Raw genomic sequence first — 24,129 nt, 5'->3', positions numbered from 1 at the left:
TTTGCAAAGCGTTCGTATGTGATTTCACGGAGGATGGTAAAAGCAAAATGTCAAAAAGTATCTACTGACATGCGGGACTAATTGAAGAACGTTTTAACAAAGATGACCGTGTTTGTTCTGTCATGTTCTTTGGGATTGATATTGTTTGACAACACGACTTAGAGAAAAACAAACGCGCTAGTGTAATGCTTCCGAATCTAACTTCATTTCACACGATGTTCCATCGCTGATTGGAGGGTTTTCTTTTAGAGTGCATTTAAAATTCATAAGTCGCGTGGGAGCGTCTATAATCAATATATAGTTTATGTGTATATAATTAGCAGAGAAAAGCAATTAAAATCAGACAAAAGACCTAGGTTTCACTTAAGGAGGATCATTGGCAAAATCAATACTTTATTAAACATCATTGCTTGCAGGCCGTAAGATTTGTCAGATAGCTTCGGACTTCGGACGAGGTATCAAATTTAATTTGAAGGTTACTCAAGTCTCAAATTTCTGGACATCAAATATCCATGACATCTTGCCATTTTGGGCAATGACGTCATACACAACTGTACGGTTTGTGGTATTAACAGTTTTATCATTAATTACCAAAGTTCAGTTAGAAGTTAATGTTAGTTTGGTTCTTCTCGTGCCAGTCTCCGGCAGCAGGTCCTATGGAACCGAACTGTTCTCTGTCGCCGAAATGGCCGTTTCTGACATTAATGCTGACGGCAGTCTGACCGGGTTGAGAACCAACGATATCGTATTCGACCTAAGTATAGAAGATACATCTTGTGACACTGGCGTCGGACTGTTTGCTTTTGTCAACAATATTCTTGATTCTCGGAGTACCTTAGGAGCGTTTATTGGTAAGTAAAAATGGTATACTATATTGTAAATAATTGTCTTAATATATAAGATATATTTGTGTTTTTTCAGATACTCTCTAAAATATTTTCGAAAATTAAATGTTATTTATTGTTCAGTAAAGTATAAACGGAACGTGTCAGTAATATATTATATCTTAATGCTAAATTAGCACAAGCAACAATTAGACATTTTCCCTGTCTTACCGAAGTAGAGTAATTATGGAAAAACACTTCCATGGTCTTTTGTTTCCACAATACACGAGTACTTTGTGTTTGGCTTAACAGACCGATAGAAACCGTCCAATTGCGGCTGTCAATGATTTAAACTTTGGATTCACTCTAATGAAATGAGAATATACAGACACCGTTGTCTCGATAGTAAAGATGTGCTAATTGATTCTGCCGCCTACTTTCTAACCGCTCTGTCATGGTATTTGAATGTCACGCGACGCTTTTTCAGACACTTATATGTGCTATTACCAGCTTCATGGTATGCAATTTCATCATCGAACACATCAAATTGTACTGTTTACCACTGAGCATTGGTTAATTGCCACACTCGCTGTTAGAAGTTATGACCGATTGCCACGCGCATTACATGTATTTCTTTCCGAGTCGATCAATAAAAATCTCAGATTTATATCTGTGCTAAAAGCTTTCTTTTAATTAGTAAACCGATATGACATCTCGTACAGTAAGGTAAGTGACTAAACAAAATACAGTATACGCTAAAGTATTAGTTATTTCTAAATATTCCAGAGCTATGGAACGATCACTTTCCACACCGAAACAAACTTCATTCAGGGTTTCAGGTACGGGTTAATGTTTACAAACAAAATGACATCCCCCCCCCCCCCCCCCCCCCCCCCCCCCCCAAAAAAAGAAACATTTAATGTTAACTCTTCTAAACTGAGTAAGCTAGGAAAATTCCTTTATTTAGCGACAAAACAACGTAATGATTTACCAGATGTCAGTCTACTTATAACGTACATGAACTATTGTGTACTGTCATACCGATGTTCATTTTTATAATATATAGTAATACGAAAGTGTACGTATAAATATATGTGTATATCAAGCGTAATGGACATGTACATGTGTAATTGTGTCATACTATCGTATATTGTATTGTTTTGTAATGTCTCTCTGATGTTTTGAAAACAACAAAGAAATAAAGAATCTGAATCTTGGTAGTGTTTGGTGGGTTTATCGCCCCATGAACAGCTATGACCATTTGAGGCAGAGTCTCCTTGAACAACATACGGAAGGCCCGTCACATGCCATTCAAAGCAATTAGAGTAAAATTGTCTTGCCAAAGGACACAACCACCCCAGCACAGATCGGCCTGTTTCTCTGCTTTCCAAAACACACCAACCGATACGGGTCAGGAGCGTCGATGTCAAGTATGGGGACAAGATGTATCACCACAAATTGAAAAAAAAATCCATCTGCGTTTTCTCAAAGACTTACTTAATGTTAAGAAAACGGTAAATTCTGCTATGGTCTTCATCGAAACTGGTAGATATTCATTGATTTAAACGTATTTTATTTGTCAAAAGTAATGAAATACTGGCTGAAAATATTAAAAACTAATAATTGTGTTTTAAAATCATGTTATGATGTACTTGTCGAATAGCCCGAGTTTCCTCTGACCTACACCAGGCAGACATGGTGTCAGGGCCAGAGGAAACTCGGGCTACTTGTCGAATTGAATAACAAAAATTAAAAAAAAACCTAATTGTAAAAGTAATTGGGTTTATAATATTAGAAATGAGCTTTGTAGTTTGAGTTTTGGTTATATTTGGAACAGCCAATATTTTTCAACGAAAATCATTTTATGCAAGTATATGTCCAACGTGTTCATGATGTATTTATTCAAGAATTACGCAGTGCGTTTGATATATCTACGAAATGTTATTTATACAAACATATTGTGGATACCTTCAATACTCAATTTTATCTTATTAAGCCAATTAAAGAGGCTTGCCCGCAGAGAGATCAGAAAAATTGGCTAATAGAAAAAGATTTTTTACACATGACAGATTGTTGGAATTGTTGAGTTTTTCATTTTATTTTCCTTATAAAGCGCTGAAAAGTGATATTAAAACCTCATTTTTAAATATTATTTATTTAATCGCAACCCGCAATAAGTCTAATTTGATTGACACATCAAAGAAACAAGCACGTGCACAGTGCCGCACAGTGATAACTTCAAAGGCAGCGGCGATTTACAAAGAAGATTTGCCGTTATATTCCATACATTTCCCTCTCAGGTTGAGTTTTAAAACGTCTTTTAAATACATATTCTGTAATTGTTTTCAAGAAATAAAGTCGGAAAGCCTCTAATTTTGTCACATAGAAACGTGTACTGAAGTTTATTTAGTGATCGGAGATGTGCCGTTTACCGGTCCGTCTGCGGGTAAGCCTCTTTAAGTATGAATTTTAAAAAAGTTATTGAGTCAATTCCGTATGCAAGGACACAGTCTTAATATTGAATCTTGGCGCTACAATAAAATACCTAGAAGTCAAAGACTTTGTACAGTTTGTGACAAAAATGACATCGAGGACGAAGTACATTTTCTGCTTTTTTGTCCTGCATATTCTGAATTAAGGACGACATGCATCGAACAGTATCATTATTGTCGTCCAAGTGTACATAATTGATAGAATTGTTTTCCAGTAAAAGTGGTGAAACTTTGAATAATTGGGTAATCTTGTTACATGTCACTGCAGAAAGAAAAACTCTCCTCATAAGTAATTAAATTAAATATGTTTTGGAAATTAAGATCACAGTTTTCAAGTATAGTAGTATTCTTGTGTATATTTAGAAATTAGTTACTTAAATTATGACGTCATACTGTCGTGACGTCATAGACATGCATTACGTAAATGCTTAATTGTTATGCATCAGTTACATGTTTTCAAAATCAAAATGTAATTCATTTTTGATTTTGTGTCGTAATCATATTGCTTGTGTTGTGACCTCCGCCATCTTGTCGTTCAATTTACAATATGTATATGCATGTATATATATATGTTTCTCTCGGTACAACTACGACAGGAAATTCAAATCTATATCTTCGGATCACCAACACATAGTGTATATGATACATTGTGCTAATATATAGATACGTCATTTGTGTTTCTAAGCTATACATGTAGATGAATATTTTGCTATCCTATATGCTGTGTTGCATTTGGAAATAAATTGAACTGAATTGAATTGAACCTCGCACCTCGAATCTTCACTTGAAGTTCTTCCGACTGAGATATCGCGGCCCCTTTTGGTAAGGATTTATAATTTATTTTGTGATTCGTTCGTTACAGACGCGCTCTTATCATCGTTTGTTGTCTGGGAGAAATACTCGGAAGTACTCGGACATTTGCATCATATTAAAGATATTATATCCTTTATACATTTTTCATGATTTCCTTTTTGCTTTACATTGAAAATTCTCTAAACCTGATTAGTTGATCAAGTTCACCGTTGCCTAATGCTGAAAGAGCGTGCAGGATAATTATGTAGTATAGTTTAGATGAGAACTGACAAGTGAAACAGACACGTCCAATTAATGACCCCGCGTCATGTCTTTGACATTTCGTTCTATCGACATTAACAGTTATTTAGCTTTAACTGAAACAAGCACCATCTTCTTTTTACTTATTTACGTAATATTCCATAGAATATCAATCTAGGGCAACATTACTACGAAGCACACAGGTCGTGGTGACTCAAAGCCGAATACAACAGATGATGATTCTCGTTAAATTGACTTAAGCGACCTCACACGCCGATAATGGACACATTTCCTCTAAACCTGTTATGTATATTCTGGGAGCGTGTGATTCATAGAACATAAGGAATTACGTGCCGTATTTTTTCTTCACTCTGTCCGGTTGTAATTGTGTTTAATGGAACAGTCTACCGCGATAAATGGTACTAAGGTCGTAACTCGATAAAAACAAACGAAAAACTCTCAATCAAAAATTTAAACTTATTTTATGTTTCCGACGGAAAGAAAACTCAAAATTTCTGCGTTGTAGTTCCATTCCTATGAAGTTTAGAAGAATGAAAAACAACAAAAATGGCGTAAGGCACTAGAATAGACTAAATAGTAACAAAAATGGTTGACACTATTTCTAATTATAGAATTTTCTCAACGACTCCACAACATTTTTTAACAAACAAAACAAAAAAACAAAACAACAATAAAATAACGAGTCATATTATTTTTCGAGGAATTGCGACAGACTGCTTCCGGGCGTGAAAGTGCATGTGTAGATTTGTGTTGCAGGTGAACGCTGGTTTTTTTTCTGAGACACGTTCATACCATTCAAATCAAACTTGTTCTCCGAGTATGACCTTTGCTAATTTTTACAATGTTTATGTTCCTGATATTTCTATTACGAAATCAGTTATTAAACTTTTTGTATTGAGTTATTACATTTTTATTCATTTATGACTTCTTCGCTTTGAGCTTGTCTGATAAATTTTCCTATAATACATAGGAATCTTGATAAATCTGCACAAAAATAATAATTATGGACACGGACTTCCAAATCATAATTGTAACTGTTGTCTGTGGTATGGAAAGACATTTTTCCCAATCAGATACAGAAATGTCGATCGCGATGCTGATCTTCTAAAACACATTTTTCTATATGAAGTTTTCTAGAAGTAGGAGTAAACAAGATGTTGGTAGTTATAATGTAAAACTGCTGGTGAAATGAACTAACGAACTAAGCACGGATAACAAAAATATATCAGTTTGAATCATTTTTGGTGATAATAAGACTGCATTTGTATCAGGAATATAATTCTATTAATGTGTCATTTGAAAAAAAAAATACACCACTTATTCAGCTTGCATTCAATCTTAACTTTGTTTCGTTTTTAACTGCATATCTGCATTTTGCATTTACCGCTACATTGACCAATCACATACTTCATATTGACCAGTAACGCCACCTGTCGCGTCATATCCAGGGCCAAAAGAATATTATACGGCTATGCGAAAAAACGAAAGATCAGGGATATTTTGGCCATAAATATATTTCAAAATACCAGAAATTTACATATTTTTAAAGTACTTAAGACAATGCCATTGACTGGCTAGCACATATGTATTTATATATACTCGTTCCCTGTTGCTTATCGTATTCAAATATGGAAGAAGTGTTGCCTAAGAAATCCCATCTAGGTTAGGAAAAATGCAACATGGCCGCCATGTATCAAACGACTAATTTTAAATTTTCGCTGTCGAAAGATCCTGATAAAATGAACATTCACAATTTTATACAAAACGGGCAGCTTCGACTGTTGTTTGTTGGTGGCACATTCGACACAAATGGCCATCATTTGTGTGATTGGTAGTCTCGCTTGATTTAATCATATTTTATTGTCAAAAAATGACAAATAGATGAGAACTAAGTTCTTAACAACTAACGAGCCCTTCTCCATAAATGTAACATAATACCATTAAATTTACATCACGTGACATACAATATCTGTATACACAGCAGTAATTTTACTAAGTAAAACTATCAGATATGTTTTGTTTTAATCAATTTTGGAGCTGGTTTCAAGGAGAAAATAGATGAGAGATAGGAAGGGTAGTAGAGAGAGTAGAGATTTGATGTCGATTGTTAAGGGTTCTAGTTCGTGTCTCGGCTGTTGTAACCACTTACGCTGTACGTAATGCGTTGTTTCTCAAGGCTGACCGTGATAATGGAAGTAGAGTAAGTCGATTTTCATTGACGCGTGTATTTTTTATCGCGGATGAGTACACAAATCCGGTCATTATACATATTCTGTGATGTCACTGTTTAGTATGGTCTTCATCTAAAACCTGTCATGTACCTCGGCTAATTGCAGTTAGTTATTCCAGCTAATACCAGTCATTTATCTAGTAAGAAAATGGCCGCTAAATGGACATTGTTTTGATCGTTATTAGTGATTGGTAAAAGTTATCAGTACAGAGAATAGTCCTTAGTGATCATAAACCGGCATCACCTGAATGTTTGTAATGAACGAGACGACGACAAATCTATTAATTACATCGTCATCAGAGAAATCGATTTCCTCTTTACGCTTGTACAATGTTTATGCTTTCCTCAAATCACACCCGTATTGTTGATGTAGACAAAACGAATCTAATCCGAGATATGTTGAGTCTCATATTGAAGTATTTTGTCAGAAATATTGTATCATTTCTCAACATAATCCCCTTCAGTATGTATACACTTTTCCACTTTTAAAGAATTCCTTTTCTTGGCTGTTCAGAAAGTCATCCACTGCATGTATGGCGTCATCATTGGACTGGAAATGGGTGCCTGAAATAGCTGTTTTATGTTTTGAAAATAGATGAAAGTCTGACGAAGCGAGATCATGTGAAGAAGGCGGATGCTCAATCAATTTAAAGCCACAATCGTGAATGGCAGCCATGACAATGACAGACTTGTGAACAGGAGCATTGTCCTGATTGAAGAAACACACCTTTAGTGAGCTTTCCGCGGCGCTTAAGTTTAATATTTCCCCGTAACCGCCTCAGAAATGAAGCATAGAATGTGCCATTGATTGTTTGTCCCTTTTGGAGATAATCTATCTGCAGAATACTATCTGCATCCCAGAAAACCGAGGTCATAACCTTCCCAGCTGATGGAACAGTCTTTGCCTTCTTTGGCGGGGGAGAGCCAGGGTGCTTCAATTGTTTCGATTGTTGTTTGGCCTCTGGGGTAAAATGATGGACCCATGTTTGTGACAAATCTCTGAAGAAAGTTGGCAGGATCTTCCTCAAAAAAGTTAAGATTAGCACGCGATAACGTACGCCTGGTGTGCTTCTGATCAACTGTCAGAAGTCTTGAAATATTGGATCACTGCTCTTTCATCTATTTTGTCCATTTTGCAAAAGCCGCTTGTCTTGTGTAAACTAACCAAATGAGACCAGTCTTTGGGTACACGGCCCTATAATGTCAGAGAATATTAGGACTTAAAAAGAACATCCTCGAGTATCTCCTTCAATACGAGGCTCACAACATATCAATCAGCCCTCGTATTATACACATGTTCGTATCTAAATATTACTTACTAGCGTATGTAGGTTACAAGTAAGGAATTAATCTAGATATATATCTAGAATACTTTACACAAATTATGTAGATTATAGGCACGGAACATCACGTTATGAGAACGGAATTGATAAAGAGAAAAAATACTTTACACAAAGTATTTAGATTATCGGAACGGAACATCACGTTATGAGAACGGAATTAAACTTGACATAAATACCTTTACACAAATTATGTAGATGCTTTACTAAAATTATGTAAAACAATGCACTAATTCGTATACGTTTTGCGTATACTAAAGTATGCTTTTCACACTGTTATAGGTGTAAAATATTTCTTATTTTCATAGATGGTTTTCCGTGATTAATATGATATTGTACCTTTAACGACTGTTGTTTCCACGATATATTTAAATACATCACAACTATCACATTTCAAATACTTGTTTGCTTTCTGAGTCAACAGACTATCAAGTTATCTAGGTTTTTTCGCCGTAATTGTTTTTGGTTTTACCCGATTCCGAGGTCATGCCTCTAAAAGGACGAATTAATTGAGTCAATCGGCTCCGTTAAAGACCGGAAACAGTCTGTATAGTTGTCGCGGATTAGTTCCATTAATTTGTCAGAAGAAGTATATGTCATGAACTTTTATATGTCATAGAGGAAAAACAAGGTTTTACATTGTGGTAGTTGTAAGTGAAACACGCCGCAGATCGGTGATGGAATTATCGATAATGGTAACGCTCCCTCGTTTTTATAAGGTGAATCGTGAGGTCCTATCCATAAAACAGTTTACCGTAATCTGATTGGTGGCAGTTTAGACCAAGCTTTACTCCAACTAAAACGTTTATTGCGCATGATCGTAAATGAAAGAGGTCACTTTATCGCCCCTGTAGTCCTATATCAGGCTCAAGTTTCATCAATGTTCCACAACTTAAGGAGATCACATTTTTCCCCATAGGAAGGTATTATTGGATTTCAGGGAAAAATCATAGTTCAAGAACTTAACTTAGATTCTATATTGCCAAGGGGACATTTTAAGTTCGGGAATTTCCTTATGAATATTGATGAAACTGACCTCTGGTCATATGCGGTTCTAGTGTTCAATGATTGTAAAGAAGGCAAAACAGGGCAACAGTTGCCCGGATGTGGACGCGCTGAACACATATCTATCTTAAGAATTCTTAGGACAGCTACACGAGCTTCCACATACCTATCTATCTCAAACATTCTTTTAATTGTTTACTGATAAATATGGATGGTAGCCTTCTTAGCTTTTTGGAAATGTAATACTTGTGTGGCATTAGACGTGTGTTTTTGAGTGTAGCAACAACCCAAACTATTATAACCTATGTGTATGGCAAGCCAAGTTGTCATTTATTCGCGGAGCAAAATTGATCCTGTATTTTACCAAATTATATAAGATATCTTATATGTTTATGAGACATCTTATTTAAAGTTTATAAGATATCTTATTTAAAGTTTATAAGATATCTTATTTAAAGTTTATAAGATATCTTATATAATATATAGGATATCTCATAAAAGATATAAGATGTCTTATAAAGAAAATTAAATAAGATATCTTATATCTTTTATAAGATATCTTGTAAACTTTCCTTTATAAGATATCTTATATATATAAGATATCTTATATATTATATTAAATATTTTATTTATTATATAAGATATATTATATAATATATCTTATATCTTTTAAAAGATATCTTATAAACTTTTCTTTATGGCATACCTTATTAAGTATATAAGTTATAATATATCTTATAAAGAATGAGACTCTCGTGAGACCGGCAAAACCTAAAAGTTCGAGAATGACTGTTCCCTCTGTAAGGTAACTTCCGTTTTGTTGGAAGGCACGCGGAACATACACAATCAACCCTTTGTCGCGACCACGATCGGTAAGGCACGGAACAGATTATAAATCTGTTTTAAACCATTATATGTAGTTTCAGCTTCATCTCTGCTCCTTCATCGAGTGGAGGAGAGTTCATTATCTGAAATGCAAATCTCGTTCTTTATAAGATATCTTATAATCGAAGTATATAAGATATCTTATATAATTTCCTTTATAAGACATTTCATATAATATATAAGATATCTCATATCATATATAAGATATCTTATATAATTTCCTTTATAAGACATTTTATATAAATTTTTTATTATTAATATATAAGATATCTCCTATAATATATAAGATATCTTATTAAATTTTCTTTATAAGATATCTTATATCTTTTATGAGATATCTTATGTATTATATAAGATATCTTATAAAGAAGAGTATATAAGATATCTCATTTATTATATTTTATGATATATCTTTTTAAGTATATAAGATATCTTATAAAGTTTATAAGATATCTTATATACTTATTGCTCTGTGAATAAATGATAACTTGACTTGCCATATAAGTGAACTACCATTACACGTACAGTTGGCTACGTCACTATTACGTCACCGGAAGTGTTGTCATTATTGCTGTTGGTCTTCAAAATATTTTTGTTCCTGAAATGATACGAACTCGGTCACATTGTTGTGTCATGGACGGTCCGTTGATAAAACCCTGTTGTAGATTTCGCAAAGATTCCTGTGAGAATTAGAACCTGAACAGCTCATTAGAGACAGAGACCATTGTCGTGGATAAATTGGTGGTCAATGCAAGAGTTATTGACCTATTTGTTCACTGAACAATAAAGGCAATCACCCTGCAAATGAATGTTTGAAAGAAACTTCTAATGAGCAGATAATTGTAGATTGTTGACAATTTAGGGAAACAACACAGATGTGGACATTTGACCACTACCATGGTCGAAACGTCAAAGTTGTAATGAGCATGGGAATCTTCGACCTGGTCATTATGAATAAGATCATGGACGAATAGTCTTGTTATCCTAATTATTGACGTTACAGTGTTAGTATAGCAATCACATTGATTGCCAAACAAATCAAGCAAAATAAAGAAAATATAATGAAAAGGTAAACGTATGTTTAGCACGATTTTTACTGGAATACAAACCTGTGACTCAATGGGATAGTATTGGAGACATGTATGTTTACACGAGTTTTAATGGAGTACAAACCTGTGACTCTATGGGAAAGTATAGGAGACATGTATGTTACACGAGTTTTACTGGGGTACAAATCCGTGACTCTATGGGATAGTAATACTGGGATACAAACCTGTGACTCTATGGGATAGTATTGGAGACATGTATGTTTACACGAGTTTTACTGGAGTACAAATCTGTGACTCTATGGGATAGTATTGGAGACATGTATGTTAACACGAGTTTGAATTGTATAAAACAATTGTATAAAATTATTGAAGGATTCACGCAGGATTTCTGTAAATATTTATTGGAAATGATAAATGTATATATAGATGCGCGCAAAGAACAGAGACTTGAAGAAAAAAATCCCTTCGTTACAATAAAAGTACTAGATGACATTAATATAAAAAAGGTGCTTTTATCCTGTTCTATTCCTGGCAGAGTAGCTGAGGTCCGGAACTTTTAATCTAACAAATGTAATTGTGTGATCGGTATGTTAGTTATTTAGGAAGCTGATGTATATATAGTAATGTATATGGCTTTAAAGTATTGTTTAATCAAGAGACACCATTGGATTCAATGAGGACGATGTATTTCATGTTAGCGGCGTGTCAAGCATGACTTTCAATTTACGAATTGTGTACTCACCCTTTCTTCACAATAACGTACCTTCTACACCTATTCACGGAGTTTATCTGTCCCAGTTGAATCAATAGTCACGCGCTCCTATTACTCAAACAGATGCCGATTACGTAATTACAGGGATCTGGTCGCTAGCTTGATCTAACCAAGTGTGTACTTATGCTACAGGCTTATCGACTTCAGTTCCGTTAACACTCACCCGGTTCTTATTTTAATAACGCGAAATTAATGATTTGACATGGATTTACACAACCCGAGTATTTGGAGCAGTTGATACGGCGATTTACTGTCGAATTAGTGAGTGATATACATTGACGTGCTAAAAGTCTTTCACGTTTTTATTATTTTTCTATATATTTTTTGTATTTCCAACCTTTTTCAAAGAATTTTCACGACTTTGTTTATTGATAATTTTCAATGAAATTCTGTGTACTTTTAGAGAATTGTTTCCTGTTCCATCTCATAATATTTTTACCGTTTTCTGTTGTGCATGACTAGAGGAATCATAATTTATTTACAGCATCGAATTTTTGAGACGCCATTTTGCGTCATTTTGGTAGTGTTATGTAGAAAAATGACGTCGCACAGAAATTAGCAGTGTAGATAATTCTGTATAACTCCAGAAATGCACAACGGAAAATTAGATAAATATTATGAGAAGAAACCTTGAATGATTTTGTACCAAATAACCAAAAATTGCCAAAATCCATCTATCAACAAAGTCGTGAAAAATCTTTGAATAAAGTAGGAAATAAAGAGAATATATTTAAGCATTGAACTGCTTTCAGTTGGAAGTTATGGGCTGATGAATGCCAACTGGACAAAGGAAAATTTAATGAAGCGCGCTAGCGCTTCATGTTGAATTTGCCTTTGTCCAGTTGGCATTCATCAGCCCATAACTTCCAACTGAAAGCAGTTCAATGCTTATATTTACATTTGACAACGAATTTGAAAGACTATATCCAGGAATTTTACTCTGATAATGAATGAACAAATTATTATCGTCAAAGACGGAACAGCCTTTTCAACAGCCATCTTACGTTATTGCCGACGTGACAATTATGACGTCACTATAATAATGACGTCATAATAAAGATTTGGATGTTATGGACTCATAACTTCCAAGTGGGCTTGGTAAAGTTATATAGTGGGACTGCAGTGTAAATGTAAATATAGCAAAATGAAAAAAATGTGAACGATTTTTGGCACGTCACTGTATATACATATATATATATATGGTATGTTTTCAGATACCACCAATTACATTTATTAGACATTCTAATCTGGCTTCTTAAAATAAGGTTGGTATAAAGTACTGTTAAACGATGCATTTTCGCGGAGTTTTATGTTCGTTCATTAGGTGTGTTCTAATGAAAGAGAGCATAAGTCCACGAATTTTTAAATTGTTGGAATTTGACAATGAATTATAATCTTAGTGGGTTGGAAAAGTAAATTTGACAGTAAATTATAATCTTAGTGGGTTTGAAGGGTGAATTTGACAGTAAATTATAATCTTAGTGGGTTTGAAGGGTGAATTTGACAATAAATTATCATCTTAGCAGGTTTGAAGGGTGAATTTGACAACAAATTATAATCTTAGCAGGTTTGAAGGGTGAATTTGACAACAAATTATAATCTTAGTGGGTTTGAAGGGTGAATTTGACAATAAATTATAATCTTAGCAGGTTTGAAGGGTGAATTTGACAATAAATTATAATCTTAGTGGGTTTGAAGGGTGAATTTGACAGTAAATTATAATCTTAGTGGGTTTGAAGGGTGAATTTGACAACAAATTATAATCTTAGCAGGTTTGAAGGGTGAATTTGACAACAAATTGTAATCTTAGCAGGTTTGAAGGGTGAATTTGACAATAAATTATAATCTTAGTGGGTTTGAAGGGTGAATTTGACAGTAAATTATAATCTTAGTGGGTTTGAAGGGTGAATTTGACAACAAATTATAATCTTAGTGGGTTTGAAGGGTGAATTTGACAATAAATTATAATCTTAGCAGGTTTGAAAGGTGAATTTGACAGTAAATTATAATCTTAGTGGGTTTGAAGGGTGAATTTGACAGTAAATTATAATCTTAGCAGGTTTGAAGAGTGAATTTGACAATAAATTATAATCTTAGAGGGTTTGAAGGATGAATTTAACAATGAATTTTATTATTTTGGTTTGGAGGGTGAATTTGACAACAAATTATATTCTTAGTAGGTTTGAAGGGTATTTACATTAAAACACACGAAGTCAATTGCTCATGAAACATTTTCTTTGTTTTGAAATTACTTATAATTCTGTAAGAAATACACAGTGTGGGTTACAAATAACAAAACGTTGAGTTGATACTTCTTTATTGCAATCACCGACTTGATTTATATGACTAGAAATGTCTAGAATACATGGTTAAAGAAGGATTCGTTACGCGCACCATTGCATCTGCCGTTTAGCTATTTTATTGAGAATTCTTACAAAGCAGTCATTCGTTAAAACAATCACCGGGTGATGCGACTAAAAAAACAAACTTCTTAACACGCTCTGTTAGATGTATGTAAAATACATCCACAATTCGTAATTATATACCACCTGGTAATTTTATCATTCTTTTGGCATGGGGATCAGATTTTTGTTTTCATTATTCAGCCTTTCGAATTAACGCTAGCAATAATAAGATGATTGGCATTTGAGGACTATGCGTTATATGAATGGCTTGATTTTTACCTCTTACAGTACGGCCATTTTAAATATCTTATTTGAAGTCTGAAGGAGGTATTTGGGTTGGGCTCGATATAACAAACAGGTAACCATCCTCTCGGGGTATAAACCAAACTATCGAGATAGGCTGGCTTGTTTTCATCGTTAATTTTTCTAGAGAAAAAGTCGTGTCTAATAATTGCCCTAGAAAAGGAAACAATAATCAAGTTCACATTAAATTAATCTCAAGTTGATATTCGGTTTCTACCGTCATATTTTAAATATGGATTCCAAAATCTCCATTTTTTAATTTTGTCTAATCGGTGTTACGTTTATGCGATGACGTATTTACCTGAAAACATCAAAACGACTGTATACTATACACATACATGTATATCATTAAAACATATTCAAACATTTAATATTTGTTCATTAAAATCTAGCAACTGTTTGATATCATATGTCAAACAATAAGATGAAAAACTATTGTTCTTTGTAAAGAAATGCACATTAACGTATTGATAATTAACTACGCATTAAAGTTGAATTTGTAGCGTGTTGCTTGACAACCATTAAGGATAACAGAAAACAATCCAGCACTGAGCGGTAGATTAAAAAACATGTCCTCATAGACAAGATTCATGACTACGCTCATTCTAGTTGAATCCAACCTCCAGAATATGGTCCATCAATAATCAATTTAAACGCTGATCTGTAGGTTACATGTTGGCAAGTCTACTAAGTCTCTTCGAAACTTTCCTAAGGCGAGAGTTTATCCTCACATGACATTAAAATATTTAATATGTATGTTCCGTAGTCAGACCACGACATTAAACAAATATTACCAAACATCGTCTTATTCCATAATCGTCTATATGTTCATTGCCTTCAGCATCCACAGAAAAAAACCATTTCAAAATCATAATGTATCATACCTATTTCATCTACCGGTAACAAAATAAAACAATTATCATGAAGTGTTAGCATTAGAATAGTCAAGAAAAACTGTCTTTTCCCTTTCGGAAATACTTTCTCGAAATATAATACCGGCAAGGTCAAAGTGACGTCCTACTCATGAACCATCATTCTAAGGTTAAAAGTAAATTTTACTAGGAGATAAAATATCGTAATTTGTGACTTATTGCATGGTATTTTAGGTAGCAGTGTACAGTAAAAATGCCCAATTCTGAAAGATATGGCACATGTTTTAGATATGTAAACATTGCCAGTTAACCCTACATATTACCTCTAATAATGTATATATATTTGTAATCTATACAACGTTTGCAATTTAAATACAGCTCTGAAGGATAAGTAAACTTATGTTTTAAGTAAACTTAAATGTTTTTTCAGACCTGTGAATACCATGGTAACAATTTAAAAATAAATATTATGATATATGACCCAAAATGACACAATTCTCTACACATTTTTTTCTGAAACCTATTTGAAATTAAATATCTCTATCCCATAGACAGAATTAATCTTGTTTTGACATATGTTGTACATTAAGTTTTCCGCAATCTTACCTTGATTATGAGCAACCATTTTTCGTTGTAGGCAAAACTATATTTCATGTGTAAACATACTTTCGGAAAATCCGGAAATTTAAAATCCGGAACCAATCTATTTATATTAGTTTTAACAAATATGAAGCCATTATATACTACTTCATAATGAATATACCAATTATAGTGTACGTTTATTTTTTTCATTTTTTTATGCATATCATAATACAGGAGTTTTTTGCTTCACAAAAAAATCACCCAGTCTTTCTGTGGTGTGCTACCTTAAAACACAATGCACGTGATTCCGACACGTCATTTGAAAATAGGTCAAGTTGATGAAAGGAAACAATAGAAATAGTACTTTAACAAAATGTCTTATAATTGTAACCAAAACCATTTGCAAGAACTTCAAAGCAAGCAAAGGATCTGACAAAACATCTATACACGTTTTTCCGATAAAACACCTACAATCTGTAATAAGAATTCTGTACAGGAATCAATATTGTGATTTGGTGTGAAACATCACGAGCTGCTTATTGTTAAGCTATTCCTATTGGACACAGACCACCACGTGGCTCTTTGTAAACCTGTGACATTTAATTAAAGAATGGCATCAACATTTTCAGAAAGTAAAAAAAAATATGTAAAATACAATTCTAGAATTTAGGGTATGTATCGAACTGATAATAAGGCTAGCAATGCTACAGTCCAAATCTGACTTGTTCTACTCAGTCTGTGATGAATCCCAAACAAATTTCCTGCACTGTCTTTCTTCACATATATCGCTTGTGTCAGTGACGTTGAGGATTTTTGAGCTAAAATTACAATGATAGGTATGTGAATAAAGAAGCAAACATGATTTCAAGATACATGAATGTTGTGAATCGATTTATCAAGGTAGTAGCCATTATCGCCATTTAAAAATAAGAATTAAATATTTTTGAATAGCAAAATACGGTAACGTGTTTGAGCCGTTACCAGGTTTTCCTCTGGGTTGGGGAATTTGCGGTAGAAAATAGCCGCTGGTATACCTCGACCAATACATACAACTACCGCATTCACAAGATAGCGTATAATCCGTTATGTGATATCATTTACCTATATTTACATTTTCGATTCGCTCCGCCTCAACGAAACTAGTAGAACTCAGATTACTTCATTTACAATGCAGATTTCGGGTCGCGTGCTTGTATTCTGGAAGGCGAATCACTTTTTCTCGGCTTGTAAATTCATTTACTATTTTTACATTGGCGATCTAGTTTTGTACCGCCTCAGATTTGAATGCACTTTCCTTCTGTGAATTGAACACAAGTGAAAAAGCTGATTTATGAGCTAAAATAAATGCCAGTGTAATGAAGACAGTTTGGAAAACACATAATCTGACAGAACACTGACACTCCACATAGCACCGAGCTCGTGACCTGCTAGGTTTTGTTCATCTCTGACAAGGGAGGCCACTTGTTTCGGGCCGTTTAATACCGCCAATTTTCAAATCGATGTTTCTCTCATTACCTTTTTCAGAATCCTGTATTTCGAGAACATCACGTAAAACCTCCACTAATCTTCGACTAAAAACCACATTGTTGCATCTTTTCTAGTGAGAGTGAGCTCTGAACCTCACTGCTATCAGACTGCAGTGCGTATACTGTCAAAGGAGTTCGGTTTTAGATTTTGTGTTACATTTGCCATCTATGAATAGCCGCAAGACTAAAAATGCAACATTCACTGACATTTCAAAATCTGATAAAAATCGAGTTTTAAAAGGTTTTCGAGTGTTGTGGTATTTCACTGTTGTCGAATCGTAGCCCCTGTGTCTCGAGTGACCAAATCACACACATACTATACAGTAAATCATTCACACGGACCATTACATTCGTATTTATTGGGACATGGTTAAGTTTTTATTCTAAAATATCTAAATATTTCTTGTGAAGGAGTATTTTATCCTGAAAAACTCGTATACATGTACATGTATTTCAACATCGTAATAATCAAAATGTGTCTGGAACTATATTTTATGTTGCCTTGGGGACGAGAGTAGCTGACTGACAGCCCAATCACAAAGTGACGCAAATACAGTCATACCGTTGCGATCGAGTTTAGCAATCTGACGGCAGGGATTTTAATCTGGTTAACTTAAATATAAGAATTGATTGTCATTTTTGTTGCTTGCATGTACTTATGAAGGGAAGTGAACCTCGTGCAAATGGTACATGAACTGCTTCGCAGTTCACTTCATTTGCACCAGATTATCTTCCCTTCTTCAGTTCATGCAAGCAACAAAATTGATAATCAATCCTTAAATATTTCTGCTGTGAAAATAATGTCTTATGTGTACCCTTTTAATAACATCATCGGTAATTGAACAAGTAATTCACTACAGTGGAAATGTTTTAATTTGTAGGTATAATCTAAATATGTTAATATGTGTTTAATACTTACAAAATACCAGTTTATTAAACAAAAATTAGATTAAGTAACCATATTCTAGAGATAGAGACTGGTAGATATAAAAATATCCCTCGACAACTTCGATTATGTAAAAGTTGTAACGCAATTGAAGATGAGGTTCGCTTTATTTGCCACTGCATTTACAACCCTTCCCCTAGAAAACAGTTTTTTGAAGTTGTAGAATGAATACAAGTCTCCCTGATAAACAAACATATTGTTGTCATCTAACAAACCACAGCTTTTGCGTGGTATTAGCCTCTTCATTAAAAAGTCTTGTGAACTGAGGAAGGAAGGCTTACAATGTGCTTAAGTATATGTTCAATCTTTAAAATGTATTGCATTTTGTATATTCATTGATGTCTAATATACATATCTGATATTTTATTTGTTTGTTTGTTTATTTGGTTACGTTATTTGCAGTTCGATCCATGATTGTTCTATTTGGATGTAAAATGCAATAAAAATGAATTTAAACCAGATCACCTGTCCTTTACAGGTCCTGCATGTGACCAAGTCTGTACCTCGGCCGCTTTTTTCGCCGGAAGGTGGAATGTACCTCTTATAAGTTTCGCATGCGCATATGAAATATTGATGGACGTAAGTCTCTACCCGACGTTTGGACGAAGTACGGTCAGTTACCATAATATTATTTACTCGATCAAGGACATCCTGACGCATTATGGCTGGGATCGCGTGCTACTGGTGGAAGGGCACGAGGACATCTGGCGCGAGGTCGCCGAGTACTTTGTGGTAAGTCATTATCTCTTGTGGAATAAGTCTATAAAATCATTGAAGCTAATGGAGGATGATTTATTGCTTGTGTTTTTTTTATGCTACATGGGTTATTGCGAAACACAATGTATCCTGTGCATTACGCGTTGTTGATTCGAAGGTTAAAGATGTGAATTTGCTGTCGTAAGAGCACTGTATTTGCCGTAGGACATGGACGAAATCTTCTACCATAAATAAACCGTATATCAATGTTGATTAATTATCTCTTACAGATTTCTTTAGAAAACGACGACATCCTATCTCAGATATGGACACTGGAAAGCGACCAGCATCTTATTGAGGAGCACATGATCACTCAGATACCGTTGTTCCGAGGTATGGTAGATTGCCCCCCAAATCATCTATTTGCTGTTTTTGTCGAGATATACAGTATAATGATATGAACATGCATGTATTTGTGGCTCACATAACTTCCGGAACACGTTTTCCTCTTTTATAACTTGTTAACCGGGCTTATTTGGTATTTCAAAAATACCAGGTCAATATTTCGGAAATTGCATATTGTTATGATTGTGGTAGTGCTTCACTCTTTTCATTTTCTCTTTCCTGTTTTGACGTTTGGGATACGCAGGATAAAAGAAAAAAAGTCTTTCTCTTTTTCATCTCGTTATAAATGGCATGATTTGCTCCATTAAATGAACCAGTAAGAGATCAGAAACAGAATTTGATAAAAGCCATCACAGCTCTCGGCTATCACTCATGGTATACTACTTCCGCCATTTAGTCTATTTATAGACCAGGTGATTAAGTTATTGTTTATATTAGTTCGTCAGGTGGAATAATTGAATTAGTAAGTGAGTGCGAAAGGCACGAACAGGTCAGTAACTTAAACTATGAAGTAACAAATCGGTATTGCCGAATCTTAATTACATTCGCTAGAGATTCAACAGACAAAAATGTAAGGAAATCCAAAGCTTGAAAATACAGAACGTCAGAAACAAAAACATGAATGTAGAAGGAAACGTGTGTTAAGGCCATACCACGCCAGAACTATTGAAGACAATTGACACGCAAGTACAGTGACTATCACCATGCTAACAAGGATGTTTATTAACAATAGTAATTATGCAAATTCATGTTAACACAAAGTTGATCTCTGTTAATGTGTTGATAATGCTGCATGGTCGTGACCTGATTTGATATTGTTTTCTAATGAAACGAAAACGATTGGGCACAAGTTCTCACACCATGTTAAGTTGTATTCCACTCATTTATGTTTCATAAAAATAAATAAATAAATTGGATTTTATTTATCGAACATTTTTGCCCAAATAGAAATAAATTGATAAATTGGAGTTTATTTATCGAACATATTTGCCCAAATAAAAATAAATTAATCAATTGGAGTTTGTTTATCGAACATTTTTGCCCAAATAAATATAAATTGATAAATTGGAGTTTATTTATTGAACATTTTTGCCCAAATAAATATAAATTGATAAATTGGAGTTTGTTTATCGAACATTTTTGCCCAAATTTGCTCGTTTTGGTTTCAGTTTTCCTGTTTTTTATTTGTATTCAGTATTGGGATTTTGTAAACAGTAATGGGGGATGTTTTTTAACAGTGAGGAAGATTTTTGTTAACATTGATTGTGATATTTGTTGACAGTGATGGTGATATTTGTTAACAGTGATGGTGATATTTGTTAACAGTGATGGTGATATTGTTAACAGTGATGGTGATATTTGTTGACAGTGATGTGATATTTGTTGACAGTGATGGTGATATTTGTTAACAGTGATGGTGATATTTGTTAACAGTTATGGTGATATTTGTTAACAATGATGGTGATATTTGTTGACAGTGATGTGATATTTGTTAACAGTTATGGTGATATTTGTTAACAGTGATGGTGATATTTGTTGACAGTGATGGTGATATTTGTTAACAGTTATGGTGATATTTGTTAACAGTGATGGTGATATTTGTTAACAGTGATGGTGATATTGTTAACAGTGATGGTGATATTTGTTGACAGTGATGGTGATATTTGTTAACAGTGATGGTGATATTTGTTAACAGTGATGGTGATATTTGTTAACAGTGATGGTGATATTTGTTGACAGTGATGATGATATTTGTTAACAGTTATGGTGATATTTGTTGACAGTGATGGTGATATTTGTTGACAGTGATGGTGGTATTTGTTAACAATAATGATGATATTTGTTAACAGTGATGGTGATATTTGTTAACAGTGATGGTGATATTTGTTGACAGTGATGGTGATATTTGTTAACAGTGATGGTGATATTTGTTAACAGTGATGGTGATATTTGTTAACAGTGATGGTGATATTTGTTGACAGTGATGATGATATTTGTTAACAGTTATGGTGATATTTGTTAACAGTGATGGTGATATTTGTTGACAGTGATGGTGATATTTGTTGACAGTGATGGTGATATTTGTTAACATTTATGGTGATATTTGTTGACAGTGATGGTGATATTTGTTGACAGTGATGGTGATATTTGTTAACAGTGATGGTGATATTTGTTAACAATGATGGTGATATTTGTTAACAGTGATGGTGATATTTGTTGACAGTGATGGTGATATTTGTTGACAGTGATGGTGATATTTGTTGACAGTGATGTGATATTTGTTAACAGTTATGGTGATATTTGTTAACAGTGATGGTGATATTTGTTGACAATGATGGTGATATTTGTTAACAGTTATGGTGATATTTGTTAACAGTGATGGTGATATTTGTTGACAGTGATGGTGATATTTGTTGACAGTGATGGTGATATTTTTTAACAGTTATGGTGATATTTGTTGACAGTGATGGTGATATTTGTTGACAATGATGGTGATATTTGTTAACAATGATGGTGATCTGTATTAACAGTGATGGTGATATTTGTTGACAGTGATGGTGATATTTGTTGACAGTGATGTGATATTTGTTAACAATAATGATGATATTTGTTAACAATGATGGTGATATTTGTTGACAGTGATGGTGATATTTGTTAACAGTTATGGTGATATTTGTTAACAGTGAAGGTGATATTTGTTAACAGTGATGGTGATATTTGTTGACAGTGATGATGATATTTGTTAACAGTGATGGTGATATTTGTTAACAGTGATGGTGATATTGTTAACAGTGATGGTGATATTTGTTAACAGTGATGGTGATATTTGTTAACAGTGATGGTGATATTGTTAACAGTGATGGTGATATTGTTAACAGTGATGGTGATATTTGTTAACAGTGATGGTGATATTTGTTAACAGTGATGGTGATATTTGTTGACAGTGATGGTGATATTTGTTGACAGTGATGGTGATATTTGTTGACAGTGATGATGATATTTGTTAACAGTGATGGTGATATTTGTTGACAGTGATGGTGATATTTGTTAACAGTTATGGTGAGATTTGTTGACAGTGATGTGATATTTGTTAAGTTATGGTGATATTTGTTAACAGTGATGGTGGTATTTGTTAACAATGATTGTGATATTTGTTGACAGTGATGGTGATATTTGTTAACAGTGATGGTGATATTTGTTAACAGTTATGGTGATATTTGTTAACAGTGATGTGATATTTGTTGCCAGTGATGGTGATCTGTATTAACAGTGATGTGATATTTGTTAACAGTGATGGTGATATTTGTTAACAGTGATGGTGATATTTGTTAACAGTTATGGTGATATTTGTTGACAGTGATGTGATATTTGTTAACAGTTATGGTGATATTTGTTAACAGTGATGGTGATATTTGTTAACAATGATGGTGATATTTGTTGACAGTGATGGTGATATTCGTTGACAGTGATGGTGATATTTGTTAACAATGATGATGATATTTGTTAACAGTTATGGTGATATTTGTTGACAGTGATGGTGGTATTTGTTAACACTGATGGTGATATTTGTTGACAGTGATGTTAACATTTGTTAACAGTGATGGTGATATTTGTTGACAGTGATGGTGATCTGTGCCTATGGTGTTGACATTATCCATCTGTTGTGTGCCGCTGACGCAGTCGGAGCTCTCACGGGCGAATACGTCTTCATCACAATTGACTACTCACGTGCGGTAATACTGGATTTTGCTGGCTGTGACGTCGGCAGGGTTCACGAAGGTAAGTTGAAAACGACCATTCGTCGATGACATCACCTATATTTTGTTTAACCCACGTGGGCTATACAGGTTGTTGCAAGTTGAACTCCTTACCTGTCATGCTTGTCCCTTTGTTTATATTTTTTCCTTTTTGTGGTCTCAAATCTGACGTGTATAAACGTCCAAGTTCATGTGAAGACTGCTACCCAGCGCATTTGCCCAGGCATTCAAAATATGATTAGCTTAATCGCTTGATTAGTGAAAATCTCATTTATCCTTTATTTCAAAACATGAGTATATGTATTTTTGTAAAGGCATGTAGGGAGAGACCGACTTTAGTTTCATAACAATTTTGCCAAGTCGTTTTAACCGGAAATGATTTGATCATGAATTTAAAATGATTGTTAAATTTTGATCAGCCTTATCACCAATTGAACGACTGGATCATGTTTTCAACAGGTAAAAAACGATATATCTTATAAGAAAAAAGTACGGAATAAGAATACCCATTTTTCAATAAATATCATATTAGTCGCCCCGTATATGTTATTCTGGAGTATAACTTTATCCCGAATCCGCCATTTCGTATGATGTGGGCACTACTACCGTACTGACTGACTGATTTGCACTGATGAAATACCCCCACTGGCAGAGGGAAATCTTTACCGTGTTCTGAGACGATCTGGTCAACCACTGATTAACCAAACGCTAGCCTTAATATCGAACATAGCAAATGTGATGATGTTTTTTATGGCAGATCTCATTCAGTGTACCGATATAAATGATTATGAACCTAGCAAGAGACAGAAAACAAGTAATTATATTCACTCAAATTACTGGCTATTTATCAATTAATGACAACGCAGTTTTTTGTATCATCAATAAAACGACAATGTTTACATCTCATTAAAACTATATCTAGAGTAGGTGCATTCAAAACAACGAGTTCACATATTGAAGGGGTT

At 34.0% G+C, this 24,129-nt stretch overlaps 1 protein-coding gene across 1 annotated transcript in view; it reads left to right on the top strand.

Moving 5' to 3' along the window:
• Nucleotides 1-299: 299 nt before the first annotated feature.
• The window catches only part of LOC117322266 (atrial natriuretic peptide receptor 1-like), a 38,566-nt gene continuing 14,736 nt past the window's right edge, over nucleotides 300-24,129 (top strand). Inside the window, exons 1-4 of the mRNA XM_033877073.1 lie at nucleotides 300-851; nucleotides 18,784-19,037; nucleotides 19,292-19,394; nucleotides 23,028-23,186. Coding sequence (XP_033732964.1) covers nucleotides 536-851; nucleotides 18,784-19,037; nucleotides 19,292-19,394; nucleotides 23,028-23,186 — 832 coding nt within the window. The 5' untranslated portion in view covers nucleotides 300-535. The remainder of the gene's footprint in view (nucleotides 852-18,783; nucleotides 19,038-19,291; nucleotides 19,395-23,027; nucleotides 23,187-24,129) is intronic.

The sequence above is a fragment of the Pecten maximus genome, chromosome 2 (assembly GCF_902652985.1).
Source record: "Pecten maximus chromosome 2, xPecMax1.1, whole genome shotgun sequence".
Classification (NCBI taxonomy): Eukaryota; Metazoa; Mollusca; class Bivalvia; order Pectinida; family Pectinidae; genus Pecten; species Pecten maximus.
The sequence above is the reverse complement of the archived record's forward strand: the minus strand, read 5'-3'. Positions and strand labels throughout refer to the sequence as shown.